The sequence below is a fragment of the Lepidochelys kempii genome, chromosome 8 (genome assembly GCF_965140265.1).
Source record: "Lepidochelys kempii isolate rLepKem1 chromosome 8, rLepKem1.hap2, whole genome shotgun sequence".
Classification (NCBI taxonomy): domain Eukaryota; kingdom Metazoa; phylum Chordata; order Testudines; family Cheloniidae; genus Lepidochelys; species Lepidochelys kempii.
Window position 1 is genome coordinate 35,225,196 of NC_133263.1, and position 12,680 is coordinate 35,237,875.

The 12,680-nt window shown below is 45.3% G+C and overlaps 1 protein-coding gene across 1 annotated transcript in view; it reads right to left on the reverse strand.

The window, feature by feature from the left end:
* Nucleotides 1-12,439, reverse strand: part of DNAJC18 (DnaJ heat shock protein family (Hsp40) member C18) — a 57,823-nt gene extending 45,384 nt beyond the window's left edge. The window contains exons 1-4 of the mRNA XM_073356025.1: nucleotides 12,345-12,439; nucleotides 10,757-10,940; nucleotides 8,711-8,856; nucleotides 5,612-5,797 (exon numbers count right to left, since the gene is read on the reverse strand). Coding sequence (XP_073212126.1) covers nucleotides 5,612-5,797; nucleotides 8,711-8,856; nucleotides 10,757-10,940; nucleotides 12,345-12,381 — 553 coding nt within the window. The 5' untranslated portion in view covers nucleotides 12,382-12,439. The remainder of the gene's footprint in view (nucleotides 1-5,611; nucleotides 5,798-8,710; nucleotides 8,857-10,756; nucleotides 10,941-12,344) is intronic.
* Between the last annotated feature and the right edge of the window lie 241 nt (nucleotides 12,440-12,680).

The window sequence follows — 12,680 nt, forward strand, 5'->3', positions numbered from 1 at the left end:
TAACATGAGATTGCTTGTGGCATTCACAGAGGTGTTGATCACAGTAGAACGCTGGTTTTGGGCTCGGGAAACAAGCACTGAGTGGTGGGATCACACTGTCATGCACGCCTGGGATGATGAGCAGTGGCTGCAGAAATTTTGGATGAGGAAAGCCACATTCATGGGACTGTGTGATGAGCTCGCCCCATCCCTGTGGCACAAGGACACGAGAATGAGAGCTGCTTTGCCGTTGGAGAAGCGGGTGGCAATTGCACTGTGGAAAGCTGGGTACTCCAGACTGCTACCAATTGGTCGCTAACGAGTTTGGAGTGGAAAAGTTGACTGTTGGACTTGCGTTGACAGAAGTGTGCAGGGACATTAACCACATCGTGCTACGAAAGACCGTGACTCTGGACAACGTGCGTGACATTGTGGATGGCTTTGCACAAATGGGCTTCCCTAACTGCGGAGGAGCGATAGATGGCATGTATATTCCAATTCTGGCACCAGACCACCTAGCCACCAAGTACATTAATCGGAAGGCGTATTTCTCTATGGTTCTCCAGCTGCTCGTGGCATTTCACGGACATTAACACAGGCTGATCTGGAAAGGTTCATGACTCACACATCTTTTGGAACACTGGCCTGTTCAGGAAGCTGCAAGCAGGGACTTTCTTCTCGTACAGAAAGATCACCTTAAGGGAAATCGAAATGCCCATTGTGATCCTGGGAGACCCTGCCTAGCCCTAATGCCGTGGCTTATGAAGCCATACATGGAGAACCTTGACAGCAGCAAGGAGGGGTTCAACAAAAGACTGAGCAAGTACAGAATCACTGTTGGGTGTGCTTTTGGCCATTTAAAGGCCCTCTGGCACCGCCTATATGGGAGGCTGGACCTGGCCGATGACAATATTCCTATGCTTTTAGCCGCGTGCTGTACACTCCATATTTGTGAAGGGAAAGGTGAAAGCTTCACTCAGGGCTAGATTGCTGAGGCTCAGTGCCTGGAGGCTGAATTTGAACAGCCAGAGACAGGGTTACTGGAGGGGCGGGCAGCGTGGGACCATAAGGATCAGGAATGTCTTGAGGCAGCAATTTGAAGCTGAAAGCCACTAATATTTGTTGCTACGCTCGGGAGTGCAGTGCTTGTGAGGCTAGGAGGTCATTGTGACTGGTGCAGATGATGCACTGTGAAGGTTTAAGAAAATTGCCTGTTGCTTCGCAGGGCTTGGTTTGCTTTCAGTTAATGGAATAAAGATTGCTTTCAAACCAAAACAATTATTTTATTAAAAAGCAACAACGGGAAGGGAGAGACAAGCAAAAAAAACCACATCAGCTGTAGAGAGTGGGGGAAGGGAGGGTCCCAGGAAAAGGTGGGGTCTGTGGATGGTTAAAGATTTGTGTATGTCCAGGTGTCATATACAACCTTGTCTTTTGGAGTATAGTGCAGTGGGTACTGTAGTTCAGCAGGGCTAAACTGCAGAGGGACGGGTGTTGTCTGCAATGGGTACTGGGCGTCTGCAGGGCTGGACTGTGACAGGGCAAGAGTGGACTGCAGAGGGTACAGACTGGAGCCAGGAGGTTCATAAAACTGTGTTGGCAGCGTCTGGGGGTGCATGGGAAAGAGTTTTGCAACAGTGGTTGCAGGGGAGGGTGGGTGCAGAGCTGCTCGACTTACAGTGCTAGTAGCACCTGGAGCATGTCCGCTTGGCATTCCATAACCTTTAAGAGCCGCTCCGTGGCTTTGTTCTGGCGCGTCGCGTTCTCCTTTCGGTCCCTCTTCTTGCTGTCCCGCCACTCCTTCAATTCTTGTTTTTCGGCCATGGAATGTGTCATGACATCACAGAAAATCCTCTTTAGTTCTTCGTGGCCACTTTCTAATTCTGCGCAGCCGTTCAGCTGGCAATAACAAAGAGGGAGGCTGAGCTCCCAAGGTCATCTCTGTGAAGCCAAAATGCAACATTTTACAGAAACATTTATTGTTTGCAACACACAGACCACTGATTCAGTCATTTAAAATAACCACTATTCACGTACCTGTCACTAACTGGCTGACGCCAGGCAAGCACACTTGAGACACAAGACCCCCAAAATGGTGAGTAACCTCAGGGGCAGGGAAAATCAGTGTTCCAGGACCATACTGTAGACTGGGCATGTGGCTCTCGGGGAGAGCCAGCATTGTAGCAGGGGCTTTACAATCATTACTGTCCCCACATTTTCCACAGGCTGTGTTCATTATGGAAGATATCTCACTGCTTAGGGTGAGCAGGGATTCAAGGGAGGATCTTCACCAAGACTGCGGCTTCCGGCCTTGGCCCTTATGTGGTCCCACAGTGACGGCAGATTGGGGTGGGAAAGTTACCCTTAATGGGGCAAGAAACAAAGCAGCTCGGTCAAGGAACCTGTGGCAGCGGATTGTCCAGTATCTCCATGAGAGTTTCCTGAAGAACTCTGAGGCAGATTCCTGTGAAGTGAGGGAGTCAATCAACACTGTTCCATCACTTAGACAAGGCCTGTGGTGGTATGTGCATCATAGACACATGCCTGCTTTCTGCAACCCTCCTGCCCCCAACAACTCGCTTCAGCAATTTCCAAAATCAAAGCCACTTACCAGGGGCCTCCTCTCCTGTTTGCGCTTCGCCAAGTTTTGACAGCTGTGAATGGTTAGCTTACTCCAGAGTAGAGAAGAGCTCCTGGCTGCATGCATCTCTGACTTCTGAGTTGTCCTCTGCCTCTCGGTCTCCCCGCAATACATCCTTGTCCAAGATTTCCTCCTCCTGGCTCAGTCCACTTTTGACTGGCATGCGAGCCACCGAAGTATCTACAGTGGCCTTTGCAATGGAGATGGGGGTCACCACCGAGTATCGCGTCCAGCTCTTTGCAGAACGGGCAGCACTAGAGCAGTGGTTTGTCTCCCACGGCTTATGGTAGGTACTCCGCAGCTCCTTCACTTTGACCCTGCACCGCAGTGTGTTCCGCTCATGGCCCCTTTCTGTCATGAAATCTGACCGTAGATATCATAATTCCTATGGCTGCAGCGCAGTTGGGACTGGACAGCCTACTCTCCCCAAATGCTCATGAGGTCCAGCAGCTCAGCACTGCTCTAAGCAGGGGATAGCCTGGTGCGTGGAGCAGGTATGGTCACCTGGAAAGACGCGCTGAGACCACTGTATGAGTCACCGAGCAAACAGGAAGGGAACCTTCAAAATTCCCAAGGAATTTAAGGGGCAGGGCTCATGGTTGGTCACCTGAGGGCAGGGCCGTACAGTTCAAACTGATGACCAGAGAGGTGAGAACACGCGTTGTGGGACACCTCCTGGAGGCCAATCGCAGCAGTGTAATCGACCAGGGTGTCTACACTGGCACAGCGGCACTGTAACCCTGATGCGGAAAGCGGTACGCCTCTCGTCGGGGTGGTCTTTTTACAGCGCTGAAATGGCACAGTTTCTGCGCACCAAGTGGCTTGGCAGCATGTGCACCTCGGGAGTTACACTGCAGAAAGCTGCTTTACTGTGCAGAAACTTGCCAGTGTCTACAAGGCTTCAGTGAGCTGTCTATGACAGTAGCACTATAGTTAATGTGGTTGGCAAGCACACTCCTGATCCCTGGAGATAAATACCGCCTCCCCACCTCCAAACGATTTCTGGCTTCAGGCAACAGGGAGAGAGAAGAAGCAGTTTTACCAACTAGAGCTGGAGTTAAAAATGTGGCCCACAAGGAATTCAACCTGCCTCAGCCCTTCCTGCATTAGTGGTTCTCACCCCTGGAGCTCAGCACTGGTTAGGAACTTTCAGGAGAGGCAAGACAACACAGGCAGGGGTTGGTAGTGTGCTGGCTGGCCACACCAGAGCAGCAACAGCATGAGTGGTTCACTGAACCATGTGGGAATGCTGTTGAAGTAGCACATGTGAAGAAAGCAAGGTTAGGGTAGGTTTTCACATTCTGAAAATCTGAAGTCAACAAACTCAATTTAAAATTGTGTATCTCAGGAGTTTTGCTAGACGTAAAAAGGAAGAAGTGAGAAAAGTAACAGCAACTGTCACTTTAGTTATCAGGTTTTACTATTCTGAAAAGTACAGTTAGGCTATGTCTACACTACAAAGTTAAGCTGACGATCATCCACCGCTGTAATTAAACCACTTTTGCACATCCACATAATGCTCCTTGTGACAGCAGAAAGTGTCCACAGTTAGTGCTATTGCATCAGAGAGAACAGTGTATTGTGGGTAGTTATCCCACTGTGCAACTCACCACCAGCCGTCACTCAGTGGTCCATGATGCAGTTCTCTGTCCAATCATTCTATGGGCTTCCTACTACATTTTGCACCACTTTTCAACAGCCCCTGTAAACTTCCTGCCCATCATCTCTGTCTGAAAGCAAGGATCCTGGACTGTTCTCTTGTATTGTAATGAGCATTATGAACACAATGTGGCTGATCCTGCAGTATTTTATGAGCTACGAAACCGATGACACCGTGGTGTCTGCCCCCGTGTGCCATGGAAAGAAACAATTCCAGGCTGATGCTGGCATTCATAGAGCAGCTGCACACAGTGGACTGTTGGTTCTGGGCATAGGAAATAAGCACTGAGTGGTGGGATTGCATCGTTATGCAGGTATGGGATGATGAGCAGTGGCTGCAGAACTCTCAGATGTGCAAAATCACTTTCCTGGAACCGTGTGCGGAGCTCGCCCCTACCCTCTGGCACAAGGATACCAAAATGAGAGCTGCCGTAACGTGGGAGAAGCAAGTGGTGATCGCTGTATGGAAGCTGGCAACTCCAGAGTGCTACCGATCAGTTGTGAAACAGAGGTCTACCATGTGGGTTGTAGTGATACAAGCGTGCAGGACCATTAATCTCCTCCCGCTACAAAGGGCTGTGACTCTTGGCAATGTGCGGGAAATAGTGGATGGCTTTGTGACAACGGATTCCCTAATTGCAGGGTGTGATAGATGGCACGTATATTCCCATTTTGGCCTCAGACCACCTTGCAACGGAGTACATCAACAGAAAGAGCTATTTTTCTGTGGTATTGCATGATGTGGTGGATCATTTCACCGACATCAGTGCATGGTGGTCCAGGAAGGTGCATGACACACATGTCTTCAGGACTGCAAGCAAGGACTTTCTTTCCACACCTGAGGAGTCTAACTGCGGATGTGGAAATGCCAATAGTGATCCTTAGGACCCAGCCAACCCCTTGCTCCCATGACTTATGAAGCCATACACCAGAAACCTTGACTGCAGCAAGAAGCACTTCAAGAACAGGTTCAGCAGGTGCAGAATGACTGTTGAATGTGCATTTTGCTGATTAAAGGGTCGTTGACACTGCTTTTTTGGCAGGTTAAACCCGAAAGAAGAAAATATTCCCATGGTCATAGCAGCCTGCTGTGCTCTGCATAACATTTGTGAAGCTAATGTTGAGATGGTTTTATTATGTCAGCATAGCAAGAAAGTTAAATCAGCGGGAGGAGCATTGCAGTGCGTAAACCTCAACAGTGAGGTTGACGTAAGCTGCCTATGTTGAGTTAGCTGTGTAGTGTAGACAGGGCCTTAGGCTCGTGAGCAGTATCAAATAAAGCTAACTTTCCAACTCTTTACACTTCAAAAACACTATAGACAGAACACTGACCTGTAGGGAAGTGCCCGCCAAAAAACATGTTGAATATTTCTTCTGGTGTGATGTCTGCTTCAAATTCCCTGTAATAATCATAGTTCCTAGCCCGGGGAGTGCTGAAAGTCTCTTGCTCATCCCCAAATTGATCATATCGTGATCGTTTTTCAGGGTTGCTCAGAACGGCAAAAGCAGTGCCTATTGCTACAGAATAAGAGAGAGCAAAATTACACATTTATGTCATCCAATCTTTTCAAGTCATGCCTTTCATAAGCTGAATTTTAGAAGATGAGTAGCAACAAGTTGATAGAGACACATTTTCTGTTGGACAAAGTATAACACAAAACCATCTGGACAGAGAGACTATGTCCATTGGAGATGTCATTCTTAAAGCAAAGTGAGTGCTCCTTTCAGTTATTCTTGTGGATACTGGTATTAGCACTGATGAAAGCTGCTCACTCATTGTGGATAGAAGCAGGAAGTTAAAACATTTCCTATAGCATATGGAAAGGTCGAAAATACTCCGAAAACTGGAGAAGAGACCATTCTGGAAATCTGTTAAAGGGCTGAGTGACAATACAACTTTTTACCAAGTCTGAAACCAGTTAGTGACATGGTAGGTATTAGAGTGTGTGTCCACACACCATATGGTTAATTACATGACATTGCATCCTTCCTGTAGGATGTATACTTTTAACTTTGTATTAAGTTAACTTGAGTTACATTCCTACGAGTTGGACAAGATAAACACTATGCTTCTCCTAGGATTTACCTCAATCAGCTGAAAGGTTACAACTGCCTTGTCTTCACTAGACTTGTAACACAGGTTAGCTTAGCATGGGTTAAAAATATATCTTTTTCCCTAGTGAAGACAAGGCCTTAGTTAAACAAGTGCAATTGCGTGTACAGCATACCACAGAGAGCTAGGTGAGAATGGCAGCAATGTTAGAGTGATCTCATGCACCAGTGGAAAGAAAGGAACTGAGGGTGGGGGATGGCCATTATCTTACAAATGCCCACTTGCTGGCAACACCATTCAAAGGCACAGTAGTTTTGAGCTAAGGGAGTTCCACCAGTCACCTGAGAGACTATCAAGAATAGGGCTCGATCACAACATTTGGGGAATGAATTCTCAAATAAGGATCAAGGAATTTACAATAATTGCCTTTATATTAATAAGTGGTAGCTTTCAAAATGATCCAATATGCTTTTTAATGCCAAAGGCAATCCACTAACCGTATTATGTTTTGCACTGAGATAGCCTTGGAGAATGAAAACCTCTCTTCATAGAATAAATACATCCCTGGCAGTTTCCCCTCTCCTCTACACTTGTCTCAATTCTGACCTGAAAGAGCCACCGATAGACCAGTTTGGTGTCCATGGTCATGCCTATTCAATCTGTAGCCACTTCGCTGAGACTGAAAATACAGGTACAAACTGATACACTTAGGTGTCTACCAGGACCTGAAATAGGAGAATTGTTTCACACTGGCCACCATACAGCTAGTCAGCTGGCAATGACCTCATCACTAGCCACCTGAGCTAGCTCTAACCTAGTGCCCCAAAGATGAAAGACCCCAGATTTTATTACCAAACCCTTCAGCCACCATGTCTCCCAGAACACACCAACATCTTCAGATATTAATTTTTGAGAGTAAAATAGCTGCAACAAACTCAAGTATGCAACAACTTTCTCTTCTAAAGTTGTGTTCATATAGTTTTTCCAAATGTTCAAGGTATCTAAATAATAATGCAACTAAAGAACATTGAAGTTTGATTTTAAAATTTAGAACTTTTGTATCACCTTAATGCTGTTTGAAATATATTTTTCATAGGCAAATTGACACTGAAAACCAACCCAAAGATGAAAAAAAAAAAAACACAACTTTGCAACTTCATGTCTTCTCTCTCTTAACACTAGCTAATTGAAAGCAAGGCTTTGTCAAGCTCTGTGTTAAGATAGTCCTGGCCATAGCTGGAAGATAAAAAAGAGAAGGTATAACAGATTTAATTTAAGTCTTTAGATACTGTTTGTTGATACAGTTAATATAATCTTAGTATAAAATTCAGAGAATCAGAATAATACACTCAAAAACTTTCAATGTTTTCATGATTTTTAACTCATAATTAGGGCCCTACCAATTTCATGGCCGTGAAAAACAGGTCATAGACAGTGCAATAAGCCCTTCCCCGTGAAATCTGATCTCCCCATTCTGATCTGGGAGCACCACTGCTCGGGGGCTCCTAGCTACAAGGCTGGGAAGGAACAGGACTTGTCCATCCCCTCCATGGCTGCGTGGGGTTGGGGGCGGGGGGAAGAGAGGGAAGGAGGGAGGGAAAAATCAGACAAAAATCAGAAGCCTCCCCCTGCTTCCAGAAGCTCTGGGACTGGGCAACAGCCCTGAGATTGCTGCAGCTAGAGGAGGCTTGTGGAGGTGGGTCCCATCTCCCCCTGCTGCTGGTAGCACCCCAGCCATGGGGCTCCTAGCTGCAAGACCCCAGCAGGCTGGGGAGGGACAGGATTTGTCCATTCCCTGCAAGGCTGATTGGGGAGGAGGGGGGAGAGATCAGACCTACCTCTGGGTACCTTTGGGTTGGGACCCCCACAGTTACAATACCATGAAATTTCACATGTAAACATCTAAAATGTGAAATTGACCATTTTTTAAACTCTCTGACCATGAAATTGACCAAAATGTACTGTGACTATGGTAGGGATCTGCTCACAATCTAGTACATAGAACACACAGAACAACAGGTGATTAGACAACCAGGGAAACTGTTGATCAAATGGATGAGGGCTATTCATTACAAACAATACTGCTTAAACACCACCGTGAAAATTCAAAGGGATTTAGGATGCCTTTTCATTTTACTACCATCCTGCTTCTCACAGAGGTCTGTACTTTGAAACTCCTCCTAACAAAGGCAACTCTTTGTCAGGCAGCTGTGGGATTTTATGAAGAAAACTGTATGCAACCTACCATCGCCTATGAAAATTATAAGCTTCTAATTATAAGTTTCTATGAAGTCTTCAACCAGAGTGCATTGCCATAGTCTGAAACAAGCCTTGCATGAAGATTCTTTTTAAAATAAACCATACTTCATCTCACATACCTTTAAAAGCTTCTGTTGCTCCAGGAGCACAGTTTTTGTCAGGGTGAAATTTAAGGGCCAGTTTTCGATAAGCTTTCTTCAAATTCTCCTCATTGGCATCTCTCTCAACTCCCAAAATTTCATAATAATTGCTACACTTCTTTATTCTGAAGAGAGACAAAATTGTTTGGTTTTTTTAAGTCTGCATGCCTCCTCCTACAATACAGTTGAGAGAAAATTTTACAAGAAACCAAATAGACAGCACTTAACATAGGTGAGGAAAAAGTAGCAGCAGAGAGAGATCGTATGTTGATAAGATGCATGAGGAATCAGAGCACTGTCTTAGGAATGGGGTCATGTGTATCACTTAAAATTCACTTAGTGAAAATGTAAGTGCTGAAGAAAGGTGCCAGGTTGTACATCCTAGAAACTGAAGTCCTCTGTTTAGTCAAAAAGCAGTTACAACACAGGCAGATGTAAAACAAGCTTCCCCACCAATCCAGCTCAACCCTCGACTGAAAGGAGCCGATCTAAAGGGCTGGTATGTAATTTGGTCTCCACGTTCATCCATCTCTTGCCTGCCCTGGTAAGAAAGCCATTAGTGTGCCCATTTGTACGATGCACATGACTTCAGAACCTGAACACCTGGCCAGCAGGAACTGGACACCACAAGGTTCATTTCATGTAGGATATCAAACCAGGCATATGCATCATTTGCAGTAGAAGAGCTTATTTAAATTACTTTCACCTGAGAAGACTACATTTAAAATCCTGACATTGATCAACAAGTGAAAAGGAGCCTGGTGGGTTCCCCATTGTTATCTCTATTTGTGCAAACCACAATGTTGGTCTACCTATCTCAATACTTATATAGCCTTCATCCATGTTGTACGTGAGCACCTCATAATCTTTAATGTGCTTATGCTCACAATACTTCTGTGAGGTAAGGAAGTATTATTATTTCCATTTTACAGATTTGGAACTGAGGCACAGAGAGACTAAGTGACTTGGCCCCGGGTTACACAGCACGTTTGTGGCAGAGCAGGACCTGAACCCAGGTCTCCCACAACCCAAACTAGCGATCTAACCACTGAACCATCCTTCCTCAGTCTCTACTCAAGCACTCAGGGCTAGAAGAGCTAAAACTTAGATGCACTGACAATGCAGGAGGGTGAATAGTACTTGACTGTACTATCCTTTGCCTCAGCCACGCCTCATTTTCATGTGAAGCATTACATACAGAGCCACTGAAGTCAACAGAAACAGGGGTCTTGCTCATGCAGAGGTCCTTGTAGGAACAAGGCCTAAATTTAAACACATAGTTATGCTTATTTTCGTCAAATCCTTCTTTTCATGGAGGCTGTTTCAGCTGGAAAAGTAAGCTTGGGCTGAAACTTAGAATTTCAAGTCTTACCTAGAACTAGGTCTCCTCCCCACAAAAAAATAATTAAAAATGGTTCTACCTTTTAAAGTTTAAAACCTAGTAATCTAAAAAGGAAATGTTTGTGCTCCTCTAACTTTAAAAAAAACAGCTGCTTTAAAATGATCTTTTGCAAATTCTTTAGATTACAATATGGATAAATTGGTTGCAGTATTTTTAGTAAACATTCACAGTTAAATTTAGGAAGGCATAGTGACTAATATTCTGTTCATATATAGCAACTTTTGTTAATTACCTACTATTATGCATATTACTCCTATGATTATGATGGCTCCATAGTTTAAATTGACTAGATACTAAATACAGATATTCATAATAGACATAACTGTTCGTTAACTGTGACTTAAACCCATAACACCTCAAGGAAGTTTAAGTTAGGTTCAGAATATAGTTGATACTGTAGATTTCACCACTCAGAGATACTTATAATAAAAGGACCCAATTTTCAAAACGTGCAGAACACTCACAACTCCCATAAAAGCCATTCAATCAAACCACAAGTGCACATTAGCTGCTCAGGACTACAGCAGCTTTGCAGTTGACATCTGGTTACTAAAAGATCACATATGTGAGACTTTTCCCTCTGCCAATACAATTTAATGTAGAGTCTACTGAAAATAGTTTACCTTTGTACCCCATACAACTGCTCCTCTGTGTAAGTCATACTAGCTTCTCCAGAGCCCGGTTGACCCCTCTCATTGTCACACTTCTCCTTCTTCCCTTTCATACAGTCGCTGCAAGCACAGAAGTCAGAACTCTCACTGTTTTCCTCTGTTGGGCATGCATTCCTTCTGAGTGCATCAATTAAGGCTGCAAAGCAACATGTCCCCATTATGAATGTATTACCAAAAATGCAATGACATATCATTGCATGTTTCACTGCACAATAAATATAAAATTAGAGAATTAAAGTTAGCATAAATTTGGTTAAAGAAATGTGTTGCAAAGGAAGGCCCTAACTAGCAAGTAAAAGAAAGATCTTAAAAGTAACAAGCTATAAGGCCAGAAGGAATGAAGGAGGGAGGATACCTTGTTCAAAGAATGAAATAAGGGAAAGTTCCTAAAAAGGCCTCTGACCAATAATGGTGACTGCAGATGATAAGACAAAGAGACTGTCTTAAAAATAACCAACACTGACCTTCCCACCCCACTTATCAATGTTCTCAAAAATTGGGGCCTATCTGAATTCATATGCAAAGGAAAAACTGTTAGTCAGCAAGGAGGAAAGAGAGAGACATGGAGGAAAGGCCTTTGGAAGAAAGAAGGTTGGAAACTTTATCTGGATTAAGACTGCAAACAAGGGAGAACTGCCTCAAATCAGTTTTTCACTGAAGTCAGCAATTGGCAAGGACATCACTGGTTTGTTAAAGGGTATAAAAAAAAGTAAGCTCTTAAAGGGTTCATTGTTAATACCTGCCTGACCACGTTGGAGTGGCCCAGTATTGGTCTAAGCATCCCTGGGTTTAGCCCATTTGTAACTATATCTTGAGCAAATGCTTATAAATATTTTGTTATTGTTTGGGAGTAGTACATTGCCTATTATTTAGGCATGTTTAGAGCAACTGTATAACTATCAGTCAGCCTTCGTATTTAATAAAGTAATTTATGGTTAACTTAGTGTTGTGATAATATCCTGCATAAATAATCCCAATATTCAGTCTAATGGAAACATCTTTTCACATACAAAAATCCATGAAAGAAAAAATTCATCTTTCATCACAGCATTATCCATGGATTATCCTTAATGGGGGTCTTTTCTGTGTGTGTGCTATATCTGAGAAAAACATTACACAAAGCAAGTAATAGAGAAAACAAAGGAGAAAGTTCACCAGTTATATCAATAAAGCAAGAACCAAATACACATTGCAAATTAATAATAGTGCAGAACGATATAAATGCTGCATGGACTGAAAACTACAGCTTCAGGGCTAGATTGCACAAAACGGAATGCAGAGAAAAATGCAATGCAGCTTCAGGCCCTAGGCCCTTCCTCAACCCCCATAATAACCTCATCCCCACTCCCTCCCCAGCCCCCAGCACCCCCTCCCCACTCCTCTCCCTGCCAGCACCCTCCCCTCCCTGCCCAGCCCCCACAGTGCCCCTCCCCGCTCAACCCCCCTCCCTGCCCAGCCCCCACAGTGCCCCTCCCCACTCCCTCCCCGCCCAGCCCCCCGGGCTCCCTCAGCCGCTGCCAAGTGCCGCGGCGCTCGCTACCTTCGGCCCAGCGCTCCCCGCTGCCCAGCCCCGCCATGTTGTTCGGGGGGAGGAGGGGGCTGGGACAAGAGCGGGACCCGGCGTTACTGCGGCGCAGGCAGAGGGGGCGTGGCGCGGGGCCCCCTGGGTATTGTAGTCCTGCCGCTGGATTACATTACCCAGAGGCTCCGCGCGGCTGGGGGCAGGGAGGGCGTTAGGCGCGTGGGGTGCGAGTCCCCTGCCCTCGCCGTGAGCGAGTGGCGACGTCATCGAAATAGGCGGTGGCGTCACGGGAACAGTCAGTAACGTCATGGAGACTCTGTAAAATCAACCCCCCAGCCAGCCACCAGGTCTGTG